A 27,410-nucleotide genomic window follows, 5' to 3' on the forward strand; every position below is an offset into this window, starting at 1 on the left:
AGCAGAAGGGGGGTCATTTATTTATTTATTACTGTTTATTTATTTTTGAGAGAGAGAGAGAGAGAGAGAGAGAGAGAGAGAGAGAGAGAGAGAGAGAGAGAGAGCGTGCGAGCAGGGGCGAGGCAGAGAGAGGGAGACACAGACTCTGAAGCAGCTCCAGGCTCCGAGCTGTCAGCACAGAGCCCGACGCGGGGCTTGAATCCATGAACCGCGAGATCATGACCTGAGCTGAAGCCGGATGCTCACCCGCCTGAGCCTCCAGGCGCCCCGAGCATGGAAGTCCTAATTCCCACCCCCTTCCCTACCTGTCCCGGCAGGTCCTGCCAGGCCCGGACTCTGATGATTTCCTAAACTCCATCCTGGCTTCCGGAGACTCGATGCCCAGCTCCCCGATCTGGTCCCCTGCAGCCAGCGACAGCGGCATCTCCGAGGACCTGCCCTCCGACCCCCAGGACAGCCCTCCGCGTGGTGGGGCAGCCTCCACCCCCCCAGGCCGCCCCCCCTACCATCCTGGACCCTCCTGCCTCACCGGCCCCCCTGGACCAGTGGCCCAAGTTCTGGACGCGTCTGTGGCCATAGACTTGGGTGGGTTCTGCACTTGCGGTCACTTCCCCTGCCTTGTTCCCGGCGCTGGGCGCACTCACTCGCCTCCTGAAATAGATGCTGTCATGGGCCCATTTCCAGGATGGGGAAATGGAGTCCGCGTGAGGCGAAGCAATGAGTCAGAGCTGCCGAGCTGGGGTGCAGCCCCGGAGGCTGGGGGTCCTGCTCCGGGCCTCATGCTGGTGGCCTCATCTTTGGGCCTCCCGTGCCAGCATCAGAGTAGCTGTTCAATGGCAGGGCAAGAGGTCTGGGGACCCCGGGCCTCAGAGGCTCCCCCTGATCTGGGGACAACTGGCCTGATGCGGGAGACACCCCTCCCTCCGGCAAGGTGTCCTCTGTCCCTTCAGCTCTAATTAGACTCATTGGAGGGCTAATAAAAATGAAGCTCAGAGAGGTTTAGTCACTGAACCAAGGCCACACAGTGGTCTACACAGAACCGAGAACTTCGGAACCCCGAAGCCGGTGCCTCCAGGTGCCGGGACCAGCAGGTGGGAGGGAACACAGGCTGGAGACTTGGTCCCTGGCCCCAGGGGGAGAGGAGCCCACGCTGGCTGGAGACCTTAGCCTACAGTCCTGGGCAATGATAATGGCCGCTCCCTCCTGGGTGGGCAACGGGTCCCTCAACAGCATCCTGGTGAATCGGTTTCCAGTTTTCCATCAGAGGGAAGACTGAGGCTCCCGGTCGGGCCTGTCCCCTTCAACCTGGGCCTTGGGGCGCTACCGCATGGTGGTCAATCCTGGTGGCCTTCCTGGAGGAGGCAGGTTGCCGCTGGGAGCTCAGGGGACCCCACGTGACCCCTCCGTGTCTTTGTCTCCATCTGCCCTGGTCAGAACTGTGGAACCCGGGCCTCTGTTGCGGGGAGCAGGCCGAGCGGGCCAACCCGCCTCCGTGCTGCGCCCTCACAGTGAAGGACCTCCTCCTCTCCGGCAGCGGCGGAGACCCGGTGAGCAGCCGGACCCCAGCCCCAGAGCCGCAGCGCTTGCGGGGCCGCCGGGGTCCGCGTCCGAGACGGAGAGACCGAGTCACGCGCAGGGCGGGGCACTTGCCGTAGCGGTAGTAGTAGTAGTAGTAATATCGATTTTTTAAAAAATAGCTAGAACCTAGGGGCGCCTGGGTGGCTCAGTCGGTTGAGCGGCCGGCTTCGGCTCAGGTCAGATCTCACAGTTCGTGGGTTCGAGCCCCGCATCGGGCTCTGTGCTGACAGCTCGGAGCCTGGAGCCTGCTTCCGGTTCTGTGTCTCCCTCTCTCTCTGACCCTCCCCTGCTCACACTGTCTCTCTCTGTGTCTCAAAAATAAATAAAAAGCATTAAAATTTTTTTTAAATATTAAAAAAAAATAGCTAGAACCTATAAAGTACCTACTATTGGCCAGACGTTCTAGATGCTTTAAATGTACCATCTTTTATTGTTATTATTATTAGAGAGAGCGAGCAGGGGAGAGGGGCAGAGGGAGAGGAGACTCAGCCCTCAGCACGGAGCCCAACGCAGGGCTCCATCCCACGACTCTGGGATGGTGACCTGAGCTGAAGCCCCAGTCGGACGCTTGACCTACAGAGCCCGGGGCGCCCCTAGCGCCACGGCGGGTTTCCCGAGCCCAGAACAGTGCCTGGCCTATAGCAGGTGCAGAGCGCACAGTTGTCAAAGGAGCGTGGGAGAAGCGGATCAAAAGCCTGTGTGGACGCTGTTGTGTCCACGTGCGAGGGCACCTGAAGGATGGGTTCCCGCCGGGAAGGGCGGGCTCTCCGGAGCCCTAGCGCCAGCGGGGACCGCACAGCGGAGGAGCCAGGAGTGCCCCGCTTTGGTGGCGGCTCCCAGCGGCTGTGCCCGGGCCCCCAGAGCAATGTCCCCGCTTCCCCCTGCAGCAGCAGCACCCCCTGGCTGCCCCTCACCTGACCCGGCCCGCGACGGAGCACCGCCAGGAGCTGGTGCTGACCGAGGACGAGAAGAAGCTTCTGGCCAAGGAAGGCCTCACCCTGCCCAGCCAGCTGCCCCTCACCAAGGTGAGCGGGGCGCCCTGGCCCCGGGCCCCTTGTCTGCAGCCTCCCGGCGGGTTTCCTACACTAGAGCGTGAGGCCGCGGCTGTCCCTGGAGGCCGCTGCGTCCCCCTGCGCTGGGCCGCACTCTGTGCGTGCTCGAGCTGGCAGCTCACATCTCCGGCCGGGAGCTTTCACGCCCGGTTCCCACGCCTGGGGCCCCCGCACGCCCACACCTCCCCGCGCAGCCCTTTTCCTTCCAGGTCAAGCCCCGGGTCTGCCCTTCCCACGGGACATCTGCTGTTCCCAGGCGCGGCCGGGAGGTGGCGCAGTCGCATTGGCGCACAACGTCTGGGCGCCACTTCCGACCTGGGGCTGGGATTGGGGCAAACCCCCGGGACCCGGGACCCCTCACCCCCAGCCCCAGAGACTTTGCACGCATTCGGGGGGAGGAAAGCCGTCTGCGGGTTATCGGAGTCTTGCGCCGGGTCCCTGGGTCTGGGAGGGCTCCCCACGGGAGGAGCAGGGGTGAGGGGCTGGGGTCCAGACAGCGTGGGTGGACCCTCCTCCCTGTGTCACTGCGCAGTATGAGGAGCGAGTCCTGAAAAAAATCCGCCGGAAAATCCGGAACAAGCAGTCGGCCCAAGAGAGCCGGAAGAAGAAGAAGGAATACATCGATGGCCTGGAAACTCGGTAAGGCTGCCCCTCCCCGCCCCCCCCAGGCCCTTCTTGGGGTGGGGGAAGGGCGCCAGAGAGAGCCCTGCAAGGTGGCCAAGGTCACAGTGCGGGGGACCTGACAAATGAGAGGATTTCTTTCTCTGGGAGAGGTCATTTGTCATGGGAATCAACAGCATGGGGAGGCGCTGAGAGATGCCAGAGACCAGTCTTGGGGGCCCCTTACCCCTAGAAGGTGAGGCCCCAAGAAAGGAGAATGTGTGACTCATCTCGTCCTGGGGCCCTGCCTGAGGATGGGGTGCTTGCCCCCCGCGTGGTGTCACTGGTCCTCAGGGCCGCTGTGGCTTCCCTGGTTGCTAGCGGCAAGGACAGAGGGGGGAACGCACTTCTTCCTCCCAGACGTCCAGCCCCCCACTGTCTTCCAGGCTCCCCTCTCCTAACTCATTTAAGGGATCAGGCTCCTTTTTCTTCCTTAGCTGAAGCATAACGAGTGTGCAAGCCCGCTTTCCGAGCCGGGGGTGACCTGGCGGAAGGCTGCAGGTCTGCCTGGGCGCTCGGTTTCTTCCCACGTCAGCTCTGGGAGGGGCTGGTCTGGGAAGCTGTTCGTTACCAAGGTGTCTGTGTGCAGTGGTTCCCGGTTCTCGCGTTTGAGTTTGCTGAGCTCTGGGCGGTCGGCGATCAGACTCACTTTAGTAACTCCTGTTCGAGGTGCCTTCTCTTCTTCCTCTTTTGTCTTCTTTAAAAACTTTTTTAAATGTTTATTTATTTTTGAGAGAGAGACAGACAGAGTGCAAGCAGGGGAGGGGCAGAGAGAGAGGCAACACACGATCTGGAACAGGCTCCAGGCGCTGAGCCGGCAGCACAGAGCCCGACGTGGGGCTCGAACCCACGAACCCTGAGATCATGACCTGAGCCGAAGTGGGATGCGCAACCGACGGAGCCCCGAGGCGCCCGCATCTTCTTGATTAATCTTGCCAGAGACTCATTTATTGAATTTTTCTTTTCAAAGAGTGGGTTTTTGGCTTCTACCTCCCACCCACCTGTGCTTTTATATTCTAGTTCTTTCATGTCTGCTCTTAGCCTAGGTGTGCCCCCCGCCGATGTTTTATTTTGGGGGGAGTTTCCCGTGTTGTCCTCTCGCTAACTTTCCACCTGTGTGCATCCAGCTTGAGGAGCCGGGTGAAGGTGGGTCGAGGTCTGTCCCTCTCGGTGCTGCGTCAGCTGCACCTCCCGAGTCGTGATTTACACAGTTGTCGTTGCCATCTGGTCCCTCAGTCTTCCCTAATTTATGTTCTGGATTCTTTTTTTATCCCGTGAGTCATCCAGAAGGAGGGCCCGTCGGTGGGGGAGAGCATTCTCTTCGCTGGGACAGAGCCTCATGCTGGGGTTTGAGTATTCCAGTCCCACATCTGGGTGGTCTGGGCCAAGACCGTGCTCACAGACGGAGGCAGGTGGGAGAGGTGGGGCCCCCAGCCTGGATCTGGGAAGCCCTAGATGGAGTCGTCACCACTGTCTTATTCCTCAGATGCAACCTGCAAAGCCCCTAATCAACTTTACTTCATGTTATTCTCACAAATGCTCTGTGAACGGGGTAACTGCAGCCCCATTTTACAGGTGAGGGGACTGAGGTCAGAGAGGAGAGTGGCCTGTGTTCACAGGGAGGGTGAGGATTGTAACCTGGTTCCCCCAGGACTCCCCATCATCCTCATACTTAGTCTTCTGGAAGCATCGCTGCCCGAGCTTGGCATTCCACTCCCCACCCTAGGGGCCCAGACCGAAGTGAGGCCCCACATCCGTGCAGACGTGGGACCTAGGAGCTGGGCAGACCTGGCTCCAGATCCGGGCCTGTCCACAGACTTGCTGGGTCACTTCAGATGAGCGACTTCCCCTCTCTGGCCTTGGGTTCCCTGCCTGGAAAATGGGGCCCACAGGGAGACATCCGCTGAGCTAGTCGGTGACAGGAATATTCTGAATGCCACTGTGACCTTGTCCCTGCAGGATGTCAGCCTGCACCGCCCAGAACCAGGAGCTTCAGAGGAAGGTCTTGCACCTCGAGAAGCAGAACCTGTGAGTCTTGCTCCAGCTGCGGCAGAGGGACAGCGGGAGGACAGGGGCAGCCGGCCCCCAGAGTCCCTTGCAGGAGGGGTGGCAATGTGGGGGACAGCCTCTGTGATGGCAAAGCAGAGCAGGGGTAAGGGCCCCACCTCGCAAGGGTGCAGCCACAGCAGAAGGGCACCTGGAGTTGGGGAAGGGTGTTTGTGGTGGAGGAAGCAGTGGACAATCCACCGGAGGCCGGAAGCGTGCGTGCTGGGGAAGTGCGTGCGGTTGGTCCTAAGAGGTGCAGGCATCTACCCGATATTTGTTTAGCGTCTAGTCTGTGCCAGGCGTAGTTCTGGGCACTGGAACTGCAGCGCTGAACCGTCTCCCTGCTTAAAGAACTCATGGTCTGGTGGGTGACATACTCGAGACAAATGGAAACACGTACAAGGTTATTCAAATAGTGGGAGCCACTGAGAAGAGTGAAGCAGGGTGAGGGGCCTGGAGAGCCAGTGGGGACCATTTCTGAGCAGGGATATCAGATAAGATGACGTTGAGAAGAGACCTGATGGATGAGAAAGAACCAGCTACGAAAAGATCGGGGGAAATAGTGTCCTTGGTACAGAGGGAACCAGCATGTGCAAAGGTCCTGGGGTAGAACTGGGCCTCAGTGTTGGAGGAACAGCCAGGAAGCCCGTGTGGCTGGAGCAGAGTAAGCGAGAAGGAGGGGGGGAGGGGAGGGCACCAAGAGGGTGGGGAAGGTCATGCGGAGGCCTTGGGGGCCAGGAGAGGATTTGGGCTTTACCCCAGGGGGCTGGGGATGTGGGGAGGGCTGGGAGAAGCCCACACACTTCTGAAAAGTGCCATCTAGCCACTACTTGGAGCATGAGCCCTAGGGGAGCAGGAGAGGCCTTGGGGGTCCAGCGTAGAGGCTGGGGCTGGTGTGCTGGTGAGGTAGTGGCAGCCTGGATCATGGAGGTGGGGTGGCAAGAGGTGAGTGGGTACACGTGGGTGGGATGTTCGGGGAGATTTACTGAAGCCAAGATGGGAGTCTGGGGCTTTAAAGACCAGCGGGGCCATGAGAGATGAATGGGATTCGCACATCAGCCAGGCTGGGGGACCCCAGACATAGATGGGAACCAGATCACAGCCCCAGGGGCTCAGCCCAGACCCACCCATTCCCGCCAAGGTCCCTCTTGGAGCAGCTGAAGAAACTCCAGGCCATTGTGGTCCAGTCCACTAGCAAGTCGGCCCAGACAGGCACCTGCATAGCGGTAAGTCCTGTTCCCCGGGAAAAAGGGGGTCCTTGTCCTTGGCAAGGGGGTCTGTGTGTGGGAGATGAGTGCAGCGTGAGCCCCGATTGAAGCACTGCCCCATCTTCTGGGCCTTGGTTTCTGTGCTCATGGGGTGTAGGGGATGGGGTGACCTTTCTTCCCACAGGGCAGGGGGATGGGGTGACCTCACCATCTCTGCCAGGTCCTGCTGCTCTCCTTTGCCCTCATCGTCCTGCCCTCCATTAGCCCTTTCGTCACCAACAAAGCCGAGAGTGCTGGGGACTACGCACCAGTCCGAGGTGGGTGGGCCAGGGAGGCGCTGCTCTCCGGCCCCTCGGGCTGCCCCGCGGGCACAATCTCCTGGGTTCCCCAGGTCCCTATCCTGGGCCTCTAGGGTGTGGCGGGGGTGGGGGGTGGGGAGGCGGAGCCCTTTGCTCCCTGAGGCTGGGATTAGGGACCAAAGGGACTCCCGTCCCCAGCCCCAGCCCTCATGGCCCTCCCAACGCTGGCTCAGTTTTCTCCAGAACTTTGCACAACGACGCGGCGTCCCGTGTGGCTCCCGACGCCACACCAGGGTCCGAGGTCCCAGGACCATGGCCCAAAGCTGGCGCATCACAGGAAGGGTCCCCTGGCAGCCCCAGGGTGGACTGGGAATCTCAGGGCACGTCGGCTCTGGACAACTTGACGGAGGAGCTGGACAACTCGACCCTGATCTCGGACAACTCGACAGAGGAACTGAGCCGGGCCACCCTGCTGGACTGGACTGCGGCTGAGTCGGCGCTCAGTCCTGGGCGCGTGGGATTGGAGGCAGCAGGGGGGGAGCTGTGAGCACCGTCCGATGTGCCCCCAGGCCTCTCTGCTTAGGGGCCCTTCTGTGGACAGCGACAGGCATGGGGGGTGAGGAGGGAGCCTGGCGGACGTGCCAGGATGGAGACGCACGAACTCACAGCCGTACACTCGTGGACCCAAGTACACACAGGACCCGCTCAGATACGGGCAACCACAGGGCCGCAGAGCCTGAGAAATACAGGCCCAGGCAAGGAAAGAAACAGGCACATGCAGATTGATCCACAGGCCCAGACAGGCACACGCACACACCACGCCTCAACAACTCTCCTGCCCCGGGACTCCTACCTGCCCCCTGCGCACAGGGAAGAGAAATTGGCTGCGCCTGCAGGGACCCGGGCCCCAGAACCATAGCCCACCGCCGCCCCTCTTTTCTAAGATTACAGTGATCCTTAATAAAGTATTTTGACAGAACACGTAGGCACAAAGCGGAATCTAGGGCTCCTGGACACCTGGAAGGAGCGTCTGGGCCAGCCTGGGAAGGGGCAGTGGGGTGCGGGTCCCCCGATTTCCCCCCACTAGGCTGGAAAGGCTGCCGGCCAGGAGAGTCTTCAGCACCTTGGAGAGCGGCCGCGATCGGAGCGCATGCGCACCTGGAGCGCGAGGTCTCGGGGCCCCTGGAAGACATTCATAGTGTCCTCGGAAAGTCTAGGACAGCTGCCTTCCTGGGGTGGGGGATGCGGTCCACCTCGCTCCTTCTATAGATGAGGAGACTGAGGCATCAGAAGTGATCTGACGGGAACCCGGCCGTGCGCGCGCTTTCCTAATGCGTCCCGCCCCTGCCCGCTTTGCGCAAGTGCAGGGAGGTGGGGGGCGGGCTGCAAACGAGGTGAAGGCCCCTGGCCGCTCTCCTCAAGGGGCTCACAGCCTAGTAGTGGAGGGCAAATATTTAGAAACCGTGCACATAAGTATGTAATCACAAGCGGGGGGCTCCAGTAATTCCAGCTGCGCGATTGCCCTCCTCCTTGGCCCCCCATGCCTGGATTGCAGGGAGGCCCAGGCAGACTCCACGGGAAAGGGGGGCAACGGGACCACGCTTTTGGCACCCCCTGCCCCCCACCCCCAGGACTGGGACTCGGCACAAGGTTACAGATGTTAAACACAGACTCAGATGCAAGAATTTCTGCTTTTATTGCATTGAAGACTTTTCTGGAAGCCTGGAGGAAGTCAGGTGGACACACTTCCTTCTCCCTCTAGCCCCAAAGGCAGTGCAAAGCCTCTATTGCCTGTGCCCCCGTGAAGTCTGGCTCCTAAAAGGTGGCTCTGCCCCCGCCCTTACCTCCTGGAGAGACCATGAAGGCGATTTGGGGGAGAAAGGGGACAGGGGTGTGAGGGCCCCGGGGCAGAGGGAGTTAACTCTTGCTTAGGCTGGGAGCTAGGGAGGGCCTAGCCCCACCTCCCCAGTGCATCCTGAGTCAGCGGCTGGGGCACTGGGAGAAGCTGGGGCCTGGGGGGTCAGCTCCGAGGTCAGTGTCCAGGGTGAAAATGCTCCTCCCCAGGCCCGCACCAGAGGCCCCTCGAGATAAAGAGCCAGGCAGTGGGGGTGGGCCTGCCTGGGGCCTGGAGCCCGGCTCTCAGCACCCTGAGGTTGCCCCCCCCACCCGCAAGGGCAGGTACAAGTAACAAAGTGAGAACAGTAAGAAAAGATGACCCCACGGTCTCTACAAAAAGCCCCCCCTCCCCTGGCCCCCTGGTCAGCTGGGAACCACTTCGGCCTTCACCCTTTTGGGGGGCCTCTGTGGTGCAGGGCTGTCCGGCTGCTCCCTCTTTGGACTCGCAGGCCCCGAGCCATTGTGCTGGGTGCAGGGCTCGGTGGAGGGCTCGGGCTTGGGGCTGCCGGGCGCTGGGCCGTTGAGCTGGGTGGGGGCCTCCTCCTTGGGCTCCAGCTTGGGGGCAGGCGGGCGGGGCAGGGGGGGCAGCGCCCTCTCCAGCACTCGAGGGCCATCCCAGCAGGGGATCTCCAGGCCCAGGTGCTCCATGAGCCTGGTCATGACTTCATCCACGTAGCCATGGATACGCAGGTCAGCATGACGGTCCTGTGGGGGCAAAGACGGGGTGGGCTTAGGCAGGGGTCCAGACGGGAGGGAGGCTGGAGCGGGGGCTCGTCCGGGTGGGCTCAGCACATACATGCTTGGTGGGCTGAAGGTTGACAATGACCAGTCGGCCTCCGTGGCGCTTGGTGGCGAGGGGTAGGTTCCCACTGGGCCGGATTTGCAGGGAGGTGCCCAGAGTGATGGACAGGTCTGCGTTCCTGGGCCAGGAGGGGAGGGTTAGACAGGCCCCTCCCTCCCTCCCTCCACAAAGGTCTCAGCAGCCCTACTCCTGCCCCACGCGGAGCGTGAGGCCGCCAGCCCCTCCTGGCTCAAGCCCCCTGGCCCCACCACCCACCTCGTGCTCCTGCAACACGTCCAGACCAGCTTGGTCGGCTCTTCCACACCTTTCTCTGCGGTCAAGGGTGCCCACAGCTTGTGCCAGCTTCCCAGACGCCCTGAGCCCCGCCCCTGCCACTTCCCATCTGCCCAAGCGGCCTCCCCACCCAGCCGGAAGCAGGGCTGCTGATGCGGCCCTGACCTTCAGTGCCTGGCACTCATTGGACCAAGGCATCCGCTTGCTGCAGCCTGTTTTCTGCCTGAGACTGGGGTGCAGTGTAGGGAAGGCTCTGTCGCTAATGGGACCACTGAGGCCCAGAGAGGGTGTGGCCACCCCTCTTTCAGGGAGCCTGTGCTGGAGCCTTGTGGTCTGGGCTCACGGAGTGGGAGAGTGGGGGTCAGACCTGCTGGCCTCATCGGCGAGGGTGAGGTCCCGGTCAGGCAGGGCGTCTTCCCAGTCCAGGATGGTGTCCTTTAGCTCCCCCCTGCAGTGGGGGAGGGGGGGGGTCAGACGGAGATGCGCCTCTGGCCCTGGAGCCTGGGCGCAGTGAAGGATCACTCACCTGCAGGCCCGCAGCCCCCTGGCCTTGGCCACAGTGCAGAGCCGGCCCGTGGCCTTGAGGCCCATACTGCCCACGACGGTGTCCCGGACATACTGCCTGTGTTGGGGGAGGAAGAGGGGGCCCGCAGGGGCCGGGTCAGCCCGCGGCCTGCTCCCAGGGCACCTGCTCAGGGGTCCCACTGCCGTGGCTCTTGCTTCTTTTTGGGGGAGCTGTTGTCCCCAGGGGGACGGGGGCCACACACGGGAGTCTAAGCACGAGGAAATGCCCCACAAACCCAGAGCGGGGGACGGGGGGCTTCTACTGCTGGCCTGGTGGCACCCCGGTGCCAAGAGCACGGAAACAGAGACATTAGGGACTGTTCCAGATAGAGGAGGCGGAAGAGACGTGATAACGACATGCAAAGCAGGGCTCTGGGTTGGATCCTGGACCAGGAGACAAAAGAGCCAGAAGCCACGAGACCACAGGCCAGGCCCCTGGTCATCACACTCTAGTCTTCCCTGACAGCTCCTGGGAGGCGCGAGTGTCGCGGCTTCGGGGGGCTGGACCGGGCGGTCTGCCACCTCCTCCCCCCACCGTTTTGTGGCAAAACGGTAACAACTGTTGAACCTAGTCGGGATGGATGAACTGTGGCCCTCTGGTTGGAATCTGGCCCCCAGCCTCCTGTTCACATGAATAAAGTTTTATTGTCACACGGCCGTGCCCGCTCCTTCCTGTGTTGTCTATGGCGGGTTTCACACCACATGAGCAGAGCCCACAGTCGTGATAGAGACTGGGCCATAAAGTTGAACACATTTTATCATCTGGCCTTTTACAGAAAAGGCTGCGGAGCCTTGGTGAATGTGAAAGAATTCATTGTACTGTTCTTGTGAGTCTTCTATAGATTTGAAAATTTTCAAGATAAATTTGGGGACAAATTTTTTTTTTTTTTTTTTGCAGTGCAGGGACCTGACCTGCAGCCACTCAGCCAGCAGGAGACATGCCCAGGAGGCACCAGCTCCAGGAAGGGCTGGGGCGCAGGCCCCCCAGAGCAGGTGGTCCTTCCTCTGTCACGCTCTGTTAATGGGCTGAATTGTGTCCCCCCAGAAAAGATATGTTGGGAGTCCTGGCCCCCAATCCGTTAGAGGGCAGCCTGATGGACTGCAGGTGTGATGAGTTAAGATGAGGTCATACTGGAGTACAGGGGTCCTGATCTAACAGGACTGATGTCCCTGCAGGAGACAGACACACCTCGAGGAGGCCACGTGACGACAGACGAAGGAGGTGGCGTGAGGGGTGGAGGAGCTGGGAGCACCAAGCAGTGAGAAACGTCCAGAAGACAGGAGGAGGCAGGCAGGAGCCTCCCCCACAGGGTTCCGTGGGTGCATGCCCCGCCCATAACGGATTCTGGACGTCTAGCTTCCAGGCTGGGCTGAGGGGCGCCTGGGTGGCTCAGTGGGTTAAGCTGACTTCAGCTCAGGTCATGATCTCACGGTTTGTGGGTTCGAGCCCCGTGTCGGGCTCTGTGCTGACAGCTCAGAGCCTGGAGCTGCTTTGGATTCTGTGTCCCCCTCTCTGCCCCTTCCCTGCTCACTCTCTGTCTCTCTCTCAAAAATAAAATAAAACATTTTAAAAAATGATCAGGGTGGGAGCCAACAGATTCCTGTTTTAAGCCGTCAGTCTGTGGTCGTCTGTTTCATGGTGCAGGAGAACCACGAGGGGGAGTCGTGCCCCCAGCCTCAGCTCCGGCCCCAGCCCTGCCCCTCCCTGGGTCTCTGGCAGCGTCAGAAGCAATTCACAGGAAGCAGCAGGCACCCAGCGTCTACCCCCCGCCGTCACCCCGTCACCCCGCTGCCGGGGCACTCACGTCTTACACTTGGCACATTCCTCCACAAACATGTTTCCATGAAGCTCCGCCAGCTTGTCCCTGCAGAAGGAGAGAGGACACACTTGACCACGGCATGGAGTTCTGGTTCCTGAGGCTTCGGGCAGAGCCCTCCTCCTCCAGGAAGGCTTCCCTAAGCTTCAACCGTCCCTCCTTCCAGTGCCTCTGGCTGCTGACCACCATCTACAACCTCACACATGGCTCAACCTCTCTGAGCCGGTGGCAACACTGACCCTCACGGCCGACCCCACCTCTGCGCACAGGCAGACCATTCCGTTCACAAAATGCAGCACAACTGCCACTGCTGAGTGTCACCAGTCTGAACGATGGGAATTCTAATTCCCAGTTTGCAAAGGAGGAACCTAAGGCAATGGGTGGCCCAGGGGCCTGGGCTTTGCAGGCAGAGGAACGTGGGGTCAACTCCAGGCTCTGTGGCTTCCCAGCTGTGTGACCTTGGGCAAGTCGCTTAACCTCTCTGTGCCTCAGTCCCCATCTGTGAAATAGGACCACAGTGTCTAACTTCTGGGCTGCTTGCAGGAACAACGATCAGGTCTGGAAGGCTCTTCCCCTGGCTCCCTCCTACACCTCTCACGGTCACAGCCTCCCTGACCTATTAAAGGTTGCGACTCCGCCCAACCTTCCCCTTTGGTTTCGTGGCGACATCACCACCTGACACAGAATTTAATTTGCGGATTTATCTTGTTTTCTGCCTGTTTCCTTCCTCCTAGAGCCTGGTTCCCGGGAGGGCAGGGCTTCTGTCTGTCCCGTGTACTCCGCGTCCCACGCGAGATGGCACAGTGGGCGCTGGGTAAGACAGTTGTTGGCTGCGACCCACTTTGCTCCTGTCTGCACACGGTGGGCGCTGGGGGATTGGCGCTTCCTCCTCCAACACACACCCCCGCGCAGGCGCACCGGTGACGCCGTGGAGGTGTGGGCAGTGGGTGCGGCGTCGGCCTGGGCGCAGGCAGGCGTGAAATCCACCTGCTGGAAGTCGGGGGCGCGGTGCTCCCCACGCAGACGGCGGCCGCACGGAGCTCCCCTCCGGCTCCGGGAAGGAGCTGCCAGCAGGCGGCTGTGCCCCACTCCCGATCCGCCTACACGGCCCTGCGCCACCTTGCTGCCCGGCTGTCTGCGGGGACAGCCTTCGCTGGCTTTCTCCGGGTCCCTGTAACAGCCCTGTCCTCCCACGGGCTCCAACGCACTCCCTGTACAGCGAGAAAATGTTTGCTCCCATTTCTAGAAACATCGACACAGGCCACGAGGGGTAGGTCTGTGGCCACGTGCTCAGTAAAGCAGTCTGACCCGAGGGATGACATCAGTGGCTCCGCCCAGACCAGGAAACACCGGCCGGAGGTGTGCACCTGTCCAAACCCTGAAGCCCTGCGCTTGGCCACACCTCTAGGCTCTAAGAACCGCTTGAGGCCTGGGGGGCACCTAGGGGCTCAGCTGGTTAAGCATCTGAGTCTTGATGGCAGCTCAGGTCATGATCTCACGGTGTGTGAGTTTGAGCCCCTCTCGCCAGGCTCTGCACTGACTGAAGCCTGCTTGGAATTCTCCCTCCCTCGCTCCCTGCCCCTTCCCGACTCGCTCACTATCGCAAAATAAATGAATAAACTTCAAAACAAATAAAAACTTAAACAAAAGTCAGCCCTTTGCCCTACTAGTGTTCCCGTTCACTATGGACGTAACAAGGGATAGGAAAACCCAACCACGAATCTAAATTCCCCGCACGTGTTTCCCCTCCCCCCCATGCCCCTCCCCCACGCCTCGCCCCGAGGGTGACTTCATGGTGCCTGTGGCCAGGCTGTGGGGCTGGTGGCACAGGGCCAGAGGGCAGTCGGGGCCACACTCCAGAGGTCACCCCTGGGGCCAGGAAAGAGCACCCCAACTCTCAAGAGCTACCCAGGAGGCTCCGGTTTACGGGCTCCTACCAAGCGCCCAGCGCCACTCCCGGCTTCGTCACTAAATCGCCACATCAGCCTCGCGAGGGCAGGGCTGGCACCGACACGCCCCTTTTACAGACAAGGAAACTGAGGCGCGGGGCTGAGCGGGCGTCACCTGGGGAAGCCGGAGCGCACGTGCAGCCCGTCCACGTTCTGGCTGACCAGGAAGCGCAGGAGCCCCACGCGCTCCAGCTGCACCAGCGCCATGTGCGTCTTGGTCGGCCGCGCGCTCTCAAAGGTGGTATCGAATTTGGGGGCCAGGCCCCGCTCCTCCATCGTCCAGACGCCATGGGGGCCCCTGAAGGCGGCAGGTGGGGAGAGACATGGAGAGTTTAGGGGTCAGGGAGACAGAAAAAGAGAGAATCAGACACAGAGACAGAGAGAGAGAGGACCAGGGAGTCAAAGAGGTAGTGAGTAAGACAAGGGGAGGGAGAGAAGGACAAGGGGAGGGTGGAGGGAGAGGAGGGAGAGTGTGATGTGCGAGGGCAAAAATTATTCATTTCAGTCAACATTTCCTCCGGCCCCACAGGGCCTGGCCCTGTGCTGGGTGATGCTGGGTCCCTAGTGGCCCCAGGCCCTGCGCTCGTGTGGGGGGGGGAAGGGGGGCGCATAAGTAGCTACAGACCCTGCAGCCTGCGGAGCTGGAGGAGCTTTGTGGAAGTGGGGAGGACCGTGAATGCGAAGTGTGGGAAGGCTTCCTGACGGAGGCTGAGCTGTCTCTTTAACTGCAAGAGGCAAGGGCAGGGCAGGGCAGGCAGAAGAGGTAAGTAAAATGCAAGCGGTCTGGGGGCTCCCATAGGAGCAGGTCTGGGGGCTCCCATAGGAGCAGCAGGGCTGAGGCTGGAGAGATGTCCCAAGGCCGGGTCAGAAAGGGCTTTGATTCCCAGCCTCAAGTACTTGGAACTCTCCTGGGGGGCAGTGGGGAGCCATGGCAGATTATGGAGGGCAGGGGGTGGAAATCATGCCTTAGACAGCTAACATTTGTCCCAGAATGAGGAAATCTGTTTTCCTGCTGCAGTAGTCTGGGTGAGGGCCCCTGAGGCCTAGGGAGGGAGTAGAAATGAGATAGTTCTGCCCGACGGGACAGGGGTGCGAACTCAGCACCTACGGGGCCACTGCGGGCGGGAGGGCCACTGGTTTGAGACTTCTACTTTTCAGCGGTCTAACACAAGATATGCCCAAAGCAAACAAGAGTTTAGACACGGTCTGGTCACACAGCCCTGTTCATTAGCGAGGAGGCTGGGGTCTGGAGGGTGAAAGCCACTTGGCTGCCACCAGGTCTGATAGAAAAATATTTGCAAGTGAGTGTGGCGCTAATTGCCCCGAATATCAATCTTCCATCTTCTGAAGTAATAACATCTCAATAGTTAGGCATGTACACTGAACCCAGGCAAAAGACTACATTCCCCAGGATCCCTTGCAGCTAGGTATGGTCAGGTGACCATGTTCTGGCCAATGGGGTGTGAGTGGAAGGTGGGAGGATTTAAAGGGACACATCTGTTAGGGTAGGGACTTTCCCACGCCCCAGGCCCCCCAGGGGGATGGCAGCAGGATGGGTTCTGATGCCCAAGGATCTGCGAGCTTACAGGCTGCCGGCTGCGTGGCAGGCCCTGCCTCAACCTCCCCTCCGTGCCCACAGACCTGAAGTCAGGGATGCCCGAGGCGGTGCTGATGCCGGCGCCTGTGTGGAACACCACGTTGGAGGACTGCCAGACCAGCCGCGCCAGCTCCCACACCTTCCGCTCCAACTCCTCTGGGGGGTCGAAGATCTGTCCGGGGACGGAGCATAAGGGAGGGGTCCAAGCGTGTCCCACCGTGGCAAGGCTGCCAGCCGCACACTGGGACACCCAGCCTTGCCCAGGGCGGAGAAGTGATTGGAAAAGGTAGCTTGTTCTCCCATCCCTCCTCTGCCCACAGCCCCCCAGGGCTCCTGCATCCCTCTGGGTAAAAGCTTAAGTCCTCCCAGAGGTCCCTGGGCCTTACACGACCTGCCCAACTCCTCCGTCTCTCCCTCTCACTCACTCTGCTGCAGCCATTCGGGGCCTTGTCACTGTCCCTCCAACATGCCAGGCCTGGTCCTGCCTCAGGACCTTTGCATAAGCTGTGCCCTCTGCCTGGAATTCTCTCACATGGCTCTTCTCTCATCCTTCTCAGGCCTTGGTGGGGAAATCGTCTCACAGGCACACCCAAGTTCATGGCAGCATGATTTACAATCGCCACCACATGGAAACAACCCGTGCTCACCGATGCAGAATAAACACAATACGATCCATCCACACACACTGGAATATTATCCAGCCTTAAAAAAAGGAAGGACGTCCTGCCACCTGCCACCACGTGGACGGACCCGGAGGACACTGTGCACAGTGACAGAAGCCAGACAGAAGGACACGTCCTGTGGGACCTCACTCACAGGAGGTCCCTAGAGGAGTCCCATCCACAGAGATAAAGGGTAGATGGTGGGAGCCAGGGGTGGGGCACGGGGTGGGGAGTCCGAGCTTCATGAGGACAGTCTCGTTTGGGGAGATGGAAAGTTCTGGAGAAGGATGGTGGGGGTGGCTGCACGACAGTGTGAATGTTTTCAGTACCAGTGAGCTGCATACTTAAAAATGCCTAAGATGATACATTTCATGTCGTGTGTTGTGCCACAATAAAAAAAAAAATTGAAAAAACCAAAGTCATCTCCGTGACGCGTGCTGGGCTCCCCTCCCACTCCCAGCCTTCCTGGCCTCCTGAACCTACTATCATCTGACTTCTTACACTTGCTCGCCCTCCGTCTGTCTCCCCTCTAGAATGAGGGCGTTTGTCTGTCTTGTTCCCTCCTGGGGCCTAGGAAATGCCAGGTGCACAGTAGGCGCCCTATAAATGTTTGTGGAATCCAGCGAATAAACCGGCAGGAAGAGAAGAGGGGTTCCAGAGGGATTCCCAGGACTTATATTAAACACCTCAGTCGGACGGACAGACCAGCCCCTATGGGGTGGGGACCATATCCCCCCACAATTTACAGAAGGGGAGAGGCGACCCAGAGGGGAAGTTACCCCAAGTCCTACAGTGGAACAAGGGGTCTTTCTGACATGTACCCACGTCCATCACCCCCAGGATAAAGTGTCAGCTCCCCAGCCTGGCATGTGAGGCCCCTCCGGACCTGGCCCTGGAAAACTCCGGCCTAGTCTGGTTCCCAAGCCCGTGTACTTCCTTCCATCTCCTCCGCTTGGCCCTGCGGTGCCTTCCGCCTGCAACTCCGTCCCTGGCTTCCCCCATCAGAACTTCAGGACTTTCCGCCGACGCGAGCCCCTCCCGCCCTCCCGCCGGGCCGACCCGGGGCTGGGGGGTGTCCCAGTCCCCAGGAGGGCAGGGGGCGTCACTTCCCGCCCCCTCCCCACTGGGAAGTCCCTCCCATTGTCTAGCCTCCGTGCCTCCTGATATTCCCACAATGCCCCGCTGCTGCCCGGCCCCGCCCAGCCCGTGGCGCTGGGGGCGGCCTTCGGGACGCCGGGCCGCTCTCACCTCGGGGAGGCCACACTTGCCCTTGTCCGCGTACGGCGACAGTCCCGCCGCATAATTCACCGACATCCTCGCCGCCCCACCGGGAACAATAAAGTTTATCTTGTTGAGGCCGCTTCCGCCGGAAACGGGGCAGAACGGGGAGGAAGGAGGAGCCGCGTTCCGCCCTGCGCGTCCGGCCTCTCCCTCCAGGGCGCATGCGCTTCGCGTTGACGCCGCCGGCGCCATGTCAACTGCTGGCAAACAGTTCCTTGGAACTGTTCTTAGGTGGCGGGAAACGGGGCAGGGCGTCCACGTGAGAGTTGTGCCGTCACCTCTAAAGCGAGGGCCACAAGGGGCCGGTGCTCCCTTTCTTCTTTTTGCAAATGAGTAAATTGAAGTCCCCATGCCTCTCGGGAGGACGCAGGTTCCCGTCAAGGCTCCTTCTGCTGCACATTTCAGAAGTTTACAAAGTCACGAACACCCCGCATTTGTGTGCAGGGGACACGGGGTGGGGGGGGGACATGTGGGGAGGGTCTTGGACGCCGCTCTGCATTAGCCGAACGTTATCCAGGCGGGTGACAGTCTCCACTCAGCCCACTGGTGCCCTGCTGGCTAACAGTGGGGCTGGTGGCCTTCAGGATGCATTTGAGAAACGCGAGTCGAGCACCTACTGAGTGCCAGGGAAACACTGGCGAACAGAGGCGGCACCTTGGGACGAGGATGGACACAAGTGACCGAGGAATGGTGACTTGGTGTGATTAAGGTGCCACGAGGGCCCCGCACCATAAGGAGGCACTTGACCCAGCCTGGGTGCGTCCAGGAAGGCTTCCTGGAGGAGGAGGTGTTGCAGCAAAGATCCAGAGAGTGAGTAGGAATGAGATGGGGAGAGGGAGCCGGTTGGGAGTGACATGGGGTACAGAGAGGGCGCCGCTGCTGAAGAAACAGCAAGCACAAGGCTGTGAGGAGAGGTGGAGGGAGGTGGAAAGGCACTTGGTGTCTTCCGGCAGCCAGCTTGTCTCCTCCCTCTGCTCATCCCCGGCCCCCTGGGGCGGCTGCCCTCAGAGCCGATCAGGTGTCAGAGCTGTGAGCTGGTGGCCGGGCTGGGAGAGGTAACGGGAGCCCGCAGTGGGCACGGAGGCCAGGCGCTGGAGTCACTGGCGTTGCAGGAGGTAGGAGACAAGGCAGTGAGGGAAGCGTGGGATGAGACCCCCCCCCACTTAGGGCCTCAACCCCTTACCTCTGAACCCTGGTGTGTGGGGCGAAGGAGAGGCTTGTGTATGTCCTAGCTGCCCTGACGGGTTCTCAGGCACCCTGACACACACACACACACACACACACACACACACACACACACTTTCCAGCCTTTGCACCGTCTAGGGCACATGCCTTCTTTAACTGCTGCGCCCTGCCCCGCATCCTGCCTGGCCACTAGGTCCTGCTTTGCATATCACCCCCTCTCCCAGAAAGCACCCTGGTCCCCCAAGCCCATGGATTCCCTCCTACCCTGGCAACCTGTGGACTCCTCTTGGGTGTCCTATTACACCCGGCTCTGGGTGTGATTGAGACAGAGGTGGAAGACAAAGGGTAGAGTGAGGGGGTAGGTTGATTGGGGGGGGGGATGAATGGGTGGGTAGATGGAACAGTGGATGGATGAATGCACGGCAGGGTGGACGGATGGATGGGTGTTGGGTGTTGACTGTGTAAGGGGTGGGTGGGTGACGCATGGTTGAAGGGCACATGGAGAACCAGGAGAAGGTGAATTGGTGGGTGACACCCAGTGGGTGCATGAAGTGCTCGGGTAGGAGAACGGATGCAGGGGGGGTGGATGGGTGAGGAGACAGGTGGAGGCTTCGAGAATTCACAGGCAGGAGGGACAGGTGATGGCCCTGCCTTCGCAGAAATCCCGCTCGGGGCGGCTGGGGGGTTCAGCTGGTTAGGCGTCCGACTCCTGATTCTGGCTCAGGTCCCGCCCTCTGCATGGGATCAAGCTCTGCGTCGGGCTACACGCGGGCAGCGCGGAGCCTGCTGGCAATTCTCTCCCTCTCTCTCTCTCCCCAAATAAATAAACTGAGAAAAAGAAATCCCACTCAAACGAGGAAGGAATCTCTAGACTTGGCTGCAGAAATGTTCTCTGACCATCAAGGAAACAAGCCTTTGTACTAAGAGGTGTCAGCTCGGGGCCTGGCCCCCGGGACTCCCTCCCTGTTCGGGAAGACGGTGTGAGCCCAGACACTTCGAGCCTCCAAAGCCAGGGCTGGGGCAGAGGAAGGAGGCCCAACTAGGGGTAGGAGAACCTAGTTTGCGGAGTTAGAGCTCACCCTGCAGGTGACAGGCAAAGCTCTTCAGAACATGGGATTTTGGAAATGGGCTGTGAAGGGTCAATAGGAGTTTGCCAGAGAAGATGGAGAAAAGCGGGCACTCTATGCAGAAATAACTTCACAGGTGCAAGCCTGGAGACCAGAAAAAGCTTGATCTGCTTTGGCAGGTGCATTTATAGAGCACCTACTGTATGCTAAGGACTTCACTGAAAACTGACCACAAGTTGGTCAAGAGGGGATTATCCCCATCTTTTTAAGATTGAGGAGAATGAAACTCAGAGAGGGCGAGAGACCTGCCAAAGGACACACAGCAGTTAGCAGACGGGGCGTCCTGTGTCTGTCCTGCTGTAGGGTCTGAGGTGGCCCAGGGAAGAGGAAGCTGTCCTTTCGAGGACGGGGAGGCAGGCGGCCCCTCTGCTCACCAGGTCCCTCATTCCCGCCCCGTTCGGTACTTCCCCAGGTGGCCCGGGTTGCAGAGAAACGCCAGACGCTCACCATGAAGACCCTGCGGGCGCGATTTAAGAAGACAGAGGTGAGTCTGAGGCACCGAGATGCTCAGTGTCCCCCACCTTCAGGCCCCCGGGCCCCAGGGCCTGGCTGAGGAGCGTCGCCCATCCTTTTGGTGGCTTCAAGAGGGACCAGGTGCCTCCTCACCCCCCACAGGTTCAAGTCTACCCCTTTGGCTTCTGTCCCCCTCCTCCCTTCCTGCCTACTGCTCCTTCTGTCCCCACTGCTTCCTGCTCAGTTTCCAGCCCCTCCTGTGCTCCCCACCAGGAAGCCCTCTCCTGCACTGTGTCAGACCCTCCGCGGCCCCCACCCGGTTTGGCTCCAGTAACACTTCTTTGTCCTGAAGAGTCTCCATTCTCCCAAGCTCCAGTGACTTTCCTGAGGGACCCTTATCTCTTGCTTTTGAGGGTTCATGCAGCGAATGGTTGGATCAGGCACTGTGGGAGGCACTGAGGAGGTCCCTGCCCCCGTGGGGCGGACAGCTGAGCGGGGGGGTGACAGGCACTAAACGAGATGAACAGTGAAAAGGCACGTTTTGCACCATGGAGACCGAGGAAGGGAGGAAAGGGAACAGGAGCCTCTAGGGCAGGGGACATGGCTGCAGTTTGAAAGCAAGTTGTTAAGAAAGGCCTCACTGAGGAGCTGATATTGGAGCAAAGATTAGAAGGGAAAAGAGGGAGGGAGTGTGTGTTTCAAGAATTGCATCCCAGGCAGAGGAAACAGCCAGTGCAAAGGCCCTGAGGTCGGCCGGAGCTAGCTTCCCATGCAGCCGTTCCTTGGGAATGGTTCCTTCTCAAGATCCTGCCGGTGTGGGGGCCGGTCCAGGGCACAGACTGAGAGAATGTGGGGTTAGACCACCCTTTTGTGCCTGGCCTTGGTCATGCTTGACTTGACACAAGCCAGAGTCTGGTTATATTGCCTCTGCCAGCCACGGAGCAGAGCGGCGATGGCGAGATTCAGACACCCCCCACCCCCTGCCCTGCCCGGGGCCTCCCTTGGTCTTTCCACCGGGTGGCGGGACCCCCACCACCAGACAGCGCTGGAGCAGAGCCTAGGAAGACAGGGAAGACTTAGATGAGTGAGGGGACGCCAGGAGGGGACAGAGACCAGTGCAGGCAAAGGTTGGGAGGCTGGGCCGGGCCTGGCTGATTCAGGCCATCAGGGGCTGGCAGCAGGTACCTCAGCGAGTGTGACCATGACCGTGACCCTGCTGATGCTAAAGGACTCGGCCTGAGGAGTCCTGGACCGGCAGGGAGAGGGGGGCAGACACATAGCTGGGTGGCTGCGGTCTGTCACCAGCCCCTGTGGCCCCTTCAGTTTTCCCAACTCACCTCACTTATTTCCGTTCGTGATTAAGCTTAGTGTCCCTTTTCCTTTTGTTTATTGTAATTTTAAAAAATTCAAATGTAATGTCACTGAATTCTTTTTTATTTATTTCACCCAGCTTGGGTTTTATTTATCTGGGTTTTTTTTATTGTTTTCTAATGTTTTATTTATTTTTGACACAGAGAGAGACAGAGCCTGAGAGGGGGAGGGGCAGAGAGAGAAGGAGACACAGAACCGGAAGCAGCTCCAGGCCCTGAGCTAGCGGTCAGCACAGAGCCTGACGCGGGGCTCGAACCCACGAACGTGAGATCTGATCTGATCTGAGCTGAAGTCGAGGCTTAACCGACTGAGCCACCCAGGCGCCCCCTGTTTTTTTTTTTTTTTAATGTTTGTTTATCTTTAGAGAGAGAGGGGCAGGGCATGCGTGGGGGAGGGGCCAAGAGAGGAGCTGCAGAATGCGAAGCAGCTCCAGGCTCTGAGCTGTCAGCACAGAGCCCCACGTGGGGCCCGAACTCAGGAACTGTGAGATCATGACCTGAGCCGATGTCCGTCGGAGCCGCCCAGGCGCCCCTGTTCTGTTTTATGTGTTTGTTTTCAAACACCGTAGGAGCTTACCATGTGCTTTGCTCATGTCTGCTCATTTATTTCTCATGAGAGTCCTCTGGGGTAGGAGCCTTTATTATCCACTTTATAGGTGAGGTGAGGAGAGGAGGCCCAGAGAGGTTAATGAAGTTGCCTGAAGTCACACAGCCACCAAGTGAGACTCATTTCCCCCAGGTCAGGGGTGGAGGGAAGGGGGCAGGGGAGGGGCATCTACTGACTCAAAAGAGAGAGATAGGGGGAGGGAGACACAGACAGAGACGCAGAGACAGGAGTAAATGGCGTGTCAACCCGCGTCAGACGTGGCACGGAGTCAGTTTCGTTCATTGCGGAAGGATCCTGAAATTCCTCGGCCTGTTTGGAATCAGTTCCTAAGTGGCACTGTTCACGCCTACCCCCCAGGAGCTCCTGACATGTTGTAGCGGCCATAACGCAAACCGTCTAATTGTTTAATTTCGAAAGTAGAATGATATTGAAATCAAGTCCTTCAAAAACTTTTCACAGCTAAAAAAACAAAAAACCTAGACTTCTAATTTGGGAAATGGGTGTGTTAGGCGTCTCACAGGTATGGGGGTGAGTGGTGGAGGGCGGGGGGGGGTGTTAAACACCTCAGACCCGGTGCCAGGGCGTCTGGGGGGCAGGGAGGGGCCTGGGGGCACAGGGCGGAGGCGGGGGCGGCGGCAGGGGGAGAAGCTCGCCCTCCATCCCCCCCTCCCCCTGCGGCTCCGGTTTCCGGGCAGGCGGACTGCAGGAGTCAGGTTCGCCTTTTGTTCTCGCTCCCCCGGGGGAAGAAAGCCAACCCCACGACTCGGTGCCGCGGACCCCGCCCCCCACGTCTCCCGGGACTGTCCGTTCCCAGCGCTCAGCACGGTGCGGCCACCACAGCCTTGCTCCGTCCTCCCCCCTCCTTTCTGCCTCTTTTTCTCTTTAATGTTTATTTTTGAGAGAGAGAAAGAGAGAGCGCGTGCGGACCCCAAGCGTGCACAGGGGAAGGGCAGAGAGAGGGGGGCAGAGGGCCCCCAGAGGACGGCACCGCTGTCAGCACAGAGCCCTGTGCAGGGACCGAACTCACCAACGGTGAGATCATGACCTGAGCCGAAGGCTGACACTCAACTGACTGAGCCCCCCAGGCGCCCCCTTGCTATTTCTTTAATACCGGCCTTTGCTTCAAGACCCCAACACATCGTGATACCTGCCCTGAGCCTCCTCGAAACCCTTCCGGGCCTCAGTTTTTCTATCTGTAAGATGGGATTTAACTGGAGCCGTGAGCCTAGTCCTGGGCCCCCCCCTTCGCACCCCGCCGCCTCTCCGTTATTTCAAGTTTCAGGAAAACCCACCAGCAAGAAGATCCGAGTTTTTAGAGACCCGCAGATTCCCAGTTCCTCAATGCTTCCTGCAAAGTCTGTCTCTCATTGTCATTCCTCAGAGCCACTGTTTCTCCAGTTCCCTCTGCCAGGCCCCGTCGTAGGCGCCAGAGGTCAGGGCCAGCTGCCCACGCCTCACTCAGAGGGGCCCAGTTTGGTTTGATGCTCCCTTCTCGCCGTCTTGAAATTCCTAATAATGTTTCTCTTTAAAAAAAATTTTTTTTAATGTTTTATTTATTTTTGAGAGAGAGCATGAGCAGCGGAGGGTCAGGGAGAGAGGGAGACACAGAATCTGAAGCAGCTCCAAGCTCTGAGCTGTCAGCACAGAGCCCGACGTGGGGCTCGAACCCACAGACTGTGAGATCATGACCTGAGCCGAAGGCGGACGCTTAACCGACTGAGCCACCCGGGCGCCCCGAAATTCCTAATACTTTTTGAACAGGAGGCCCCGCATTTTCATCTCGCATGGAGCCCCACAACATCTGTACCCGGTGTCTGCCGCAGATACAGGCATGACCAAGGGGACAAAATCCCTGTCCCTGTCCCTGCCCTGCTGACATCCTGGGGTGGGGGGGCAGAGACCAAGGGGAAACAACGTGTTGGGAAGGATGCACAGTGTGGCATCAGCTAGTAGGAACAGGTGGGAAACCTGCTAATAAACCCTGTTCGGGTCCCATCCAGTGCAGACCACCGGAGGGAACAGGCCTTGTAGACAGTGGGGGAGGGGGTGCTCCAAGCATAGGGCACTGCGGGGTCCAGGCCAGACCAGAAAGGAGGCCACGGTGATGGGTCCGAGCAGGGATTGGTAGGGGAGAGGAGCTCCGGATGCTGCCCGGAGCGGGGGGGGGGGGGGGGGGGGGGGGGGGGGGGGGGGGGGGGGGGGGGGGGGGGGGGGGGGGGGGGGGGGGGGGGGGGGGGGGGGGGGGGGGGGGGGGGGTTCCCCCTGCGAACCCAGGCAGTCATATTTTTGTCATCCAGGGCCCTCAGACCTCAATTCTGCCAATGCGGTTATATAAACATCAAAACCATTCTTAGCTCTTAAGCTATGTGAAGCCAGGGAGGGGGCGGAATGGGACGTGGTCCCGGGGACCAGTTCCTCTAGGACCTCATGGGCCCCGGGAGCCATCCGGGCTTTACGCCGAGTGAGGCTGTGGAGGCTGCCCGGGCAGCAGGAAGCTGGGAGCCCAGGGAGGAGGCACCCGGAGATGGAGCCCACGGTGGTAGGGCTGGACGGCAGGCAAGCCCGGGTACGTGGATGTGGATCGGGTTTGCAGGGTTGGCTGGTGGGCTGGGAGCGGTGTGGAGAGAGGGTCAGGTGATGTCCAGGCGTGGCCCAGCGCCCAGGGGGGATGGTGGTGCCCACGCTCTGTGGGGGAGTTCCGAGGGGCACTTGCGCAAGTTTGCACAGAATCCAGAACAGGCCAAGGCACCTGGAAATCCAAGGCCTGAGCTGGGAAATGCATTTCCGTTTCCTCTCTGGGGGCACTCTGCCTCTGGGTGTGAGGGACAGGAGCCCTCTACACCCACCCCTCCTCAACGGCTTGTTACCGACCTCTCCATTTCCCTGCCTCACCCCTCCTTCCTCCTCCTCAAAGGAAAAGAATCACAGGCAGATCTTGCCTCCCGGGACCCTGAGCCATGTCTGGGGACATCTGTGGTTGTCACACTGGGGGTGGACCTGGCATCACGCGGGTGGGGGGCAGGGATGCTGCTTAGTCCACCCCCCAGTCCCCAGGCCAGCCCCCCTGCAGAGACCGATCTGGCCCGATCTGGCCCGATGTCCGCAGTGCCTCAGTGGAGGAACCCGGCTATACGAGGTCTGTACCATTATCTACCCTGGTTAGCGGTTGGGGAATGAGACCCAGAGAAGGAGCCTGACTGGCCCAAAGTCACACAGCGTGCAGAACACGACCCAGCTGGAGTCAGGCCGCCACCTCCTGTCTGCCGTCACTGCCCCTAAACTCAGGTTCCAGAAGGCCATCTCCACGCTCCTCCCTTCTCTCCCCTCTCCTCCCTCTGTCCTCCCCCACCCTCACCTCTGCTGGCCCCTTTGGGAATTTGCAGCCACATCAACACAGTGGACCATCCTGCCTTTGAAACCTTTCCTGGGCCCTCCTCATGCCCCACATTCCTGGCTCCCCCCTTCCGAGGACACACCTCTTCCTCTGCCCTACCCTTAAGTGACAACTCCCACCCACCTGGTCCTGGATCAGGGCACAGGTAACTTGGGCTGGTTGAGGCGAGCGATAATTCCAGTTTCTCCTGAACATGATCTTGTCCCTGCCAAGCCCAACTCCTGCCCATCCTCCAGTTTCAGCTCAGATGCCCTCTCTTCTGGGAAGCCGTCCCAGACTACCCAGTGCCAGGAGTCCTGTCTGAGCCCCCAGCTGGCCTGGGCTGCCCCCGCCACAGCCCCGATCACCCCAGTTCATCAATCCACGGGTGTACGGGTCTCCTCAGGGACCCCAGTGATGGCAGGGACATCTGCCTTGTCACCACTGGGCATCCCGGTAGGACAAATGGGACAGTAAATGAAATGCACATGGCTCAGAGGGCCTGGCCTTGTGAGTCATTCATTCACTCGGCACACATTTGTCAACTGTGCACCCCACCCTGGGGTGACAGGTTTGCGCCGGGGGGGCCTCAGCCTGGCCCTGTGGTCAGGGGGCTTCCAGTCTGAGAAAACCACCCGCCAACACAGACCCTACCAGCCCCTTGGAGGAGCCGTGTCCACGCTGCCTTTCAGTGATTTAACCGACCACCTACTACGGCCTGTGTCCCCAGGATTCCACATTAGCTGTGTACATGGGCGCAAGCACACCTCTGATGAATGAATCCGTGTTTATTGCGCACTTACTATGTACCAGGCACGGGTGAGGGCTGCACGTAGTTATCCCATTAGTCCTGTAGAGAACACTCTGCAAGCGGTAGCTACTGATTGTTTTGAACCCCATTTTCCAGATGAGGAAGGTGAAGTCCAAAGCAGGTAAGCAAGGACCTTGGCTGGGTCGCATAGGCGGCAGGTGTGGGGGGCCTGGGTGCAGGGCCCTGGGTTCCAACTCAAGTTCGTCAGACCACTGGGTGCCACTGGTGCCAGAGGGAACGAACGATGGCGAGGCAGCAGTGGGAGGCTGTGTCCGCCGAGAGGGTGGGGCCCGGAGGCACCTGCGACCCGCAGCCGGTTCCGACGAGGCGGAGACGACGCAGGCGGATCCCTGGAGACCCAGTGGGCAGCCCGCGGGGGCGAGGCAGGCGGGCCTCTTTCGCCGCGTCCCCTCCCCGAAGGGAAGTCAGGTAGGGCCCGGGCGGCCCTGCGCCCCCGGAGCCTAGCCCCGCCCCGGCACGACCCCAACTCTGGGGGCGGGGCCTCCGGGAGGGGGCGGGGCGCGCGACGGAGCTCCGGCCCCTCACCCCTCCAGCCCCGCCCTCCAGAATTCTCCAGCCCTCCGCTCTGGCCCCTCCAGACCCTCCCTCTAGGTCCCTCCAGCCCTACCCTCCGGGTCCTTCCAGCCACCCACCCACCCACCCCTCCCCGCCCGCTTCGACCCCCCCGCAGCCCCTTCCCCTGCTCCCTCCCGCGCCCCCTGCCCCGCCCCCGGCCCCCATCAACCCCTCCCTAGGAGTTCCTCCAGCCCCTCCCCTTCTACCCCTCCCAGCCCCTTCTC

General features: G+C 60.2%; 3 protein-coding genes across 5 annotated transcripts in view; 2 read left to right on the forward strand and 1 right to left on the reverse strand.

Annotated features, from left to right (window-relative positions):
• The window catches only part of CREB3L3 (cAMP responsive element binding protein 3 like 3), a 9,139-nt gene extending 1,317 nt beyond the window's left edge, over positions 1–7,822 (forward strand). The window contains exons 3-10 of one of the 2 annotated variants that reach the window (XM_029917381.1): positions 318–585; positions 1,435–1,547; positions 2,466–2,603; positions 3,163–3,269; positions 5,250–5,318; positions 6,478–6,562; positions 6,765–6,861; positions 7,077–7,822. In XM_029917381.1, coding sequence (XP_029773241.1) covers positions 318–585; positions 1,435–1,547; positions 2,466–2,603; positions 3,163–3,269; positions 5,250–5,318; positions 6,478–6,562; positions 6,765–6,861; positions 7,077–7,390 — 1,191 coding nt within the window. In that variant the 3' untranslated portion in view covers positions 7,391–7,822. The remainder of the gene's footprint in view (positions 1–317; positions 586–1,434; positions 1,548–2,465; positions 2,604–3,162; positions 3,270–5,249; positions 5,319–6,477; positions 6,563–6,764; positions 6,862–7,076) is intronic. The other variant, XM_029917382.1, reaches the window with a different exon arrangement.
• A 693-nt stretch (positions 7,823–8,515) lies between these two features.
• On the reverse strand, positions 8,516–17,827 carry SIRT6 (sirtuin 6). Of its 2 annotated transcripts, XM_029918245.1 has the most exons (8): positions 17,652–17,827; positions 15,786–15,913; positions 14,260–14,442; positions 12,184–12,243; positions 10,341–10,436; positions 10,182–10,262; positions 9,536–9,659; positions 8,516–9,444 (listed from the first exon to the last, which is right to left on the reverse strand). In XM_029918245.1, the coding sequence occupies exons 1-8, from the start codon at positions 17,715–17,717 to the stop codon at positions 9,103–9,105; spliced, it is 1,080 nt and encodes a 359-aa protein (XP_029774105.1). In that variant the 5' UTR covers positions 17,718–17,827; the 3' UTR covers positions 8,516–9,102. The 2 variants fall into 2 exon arrangements, with proteins under 2 accessions (XP_029774105.1, XP_029774106.1); XM_029918246.1 differs by lacking the exon at positions 15,786–15,913 and having other exon boundaries at positions 17,652–17,826.
• A 7,001-nt stretch (positions 17,828–24,828) lies between these two features.
• The window catches only part of ANKRD24 (ankyrin repeat domain 24), a 16,101-nt gene continuing 13,519 nt past the window's right edge, over positions 24,829–27,410 (forward strand). Inside the window, exon 1 of the mRNA XM_029916446.1 lies at positions 24,829–24,992. Coding sequence (XP_029772306.1) covers positions 24,951–24,992 — 42 coding nt within the window. The 5' untranslated portion in view covers positions 24,829–24,950. The remainder of the gene's footprint in view (positions 24,993–27,410) is intronic.

Source organism: Suricata suricatta, chromosome 12 (genome assembly GCF_006229205.1).
Source record: "Suricata suricatta isolate VVHF042 chromosome 12, meerkat_22Aug2017_6uvM2_HiC, whole genome shotgun sequence".
Taxonomy (NCBI): Eukaryota; Metazoa; Chordata; class Mammalia; order Carnivora; family Herpestidae; genus Suricata; species Suricata suricatta.

Coding starts and splice junctions, on each gene's coding strand:
- SIRT6 (XM_029918245.1), bottom strand. CDS start 17,717: ATGTCGGTGAATTATGCGGCGGGACTGTCGCCGTACGCGGACAAGGGC. Junction 15,914..17,651: donor GCAAGTGTGGCCTCCCCGAG/GTGAGAGCGGCC, acceptor GTCCCCGGACAG/ATCTTCGACCCCCCAGAGGA. Junction 14,443..15,785: donor TCGGGCATCCCTGACTTCAG/GTCTGTGGGCAC, acceptor TGCCGCCTTCAG/GGGCCCCCATGGCGTCTGGA.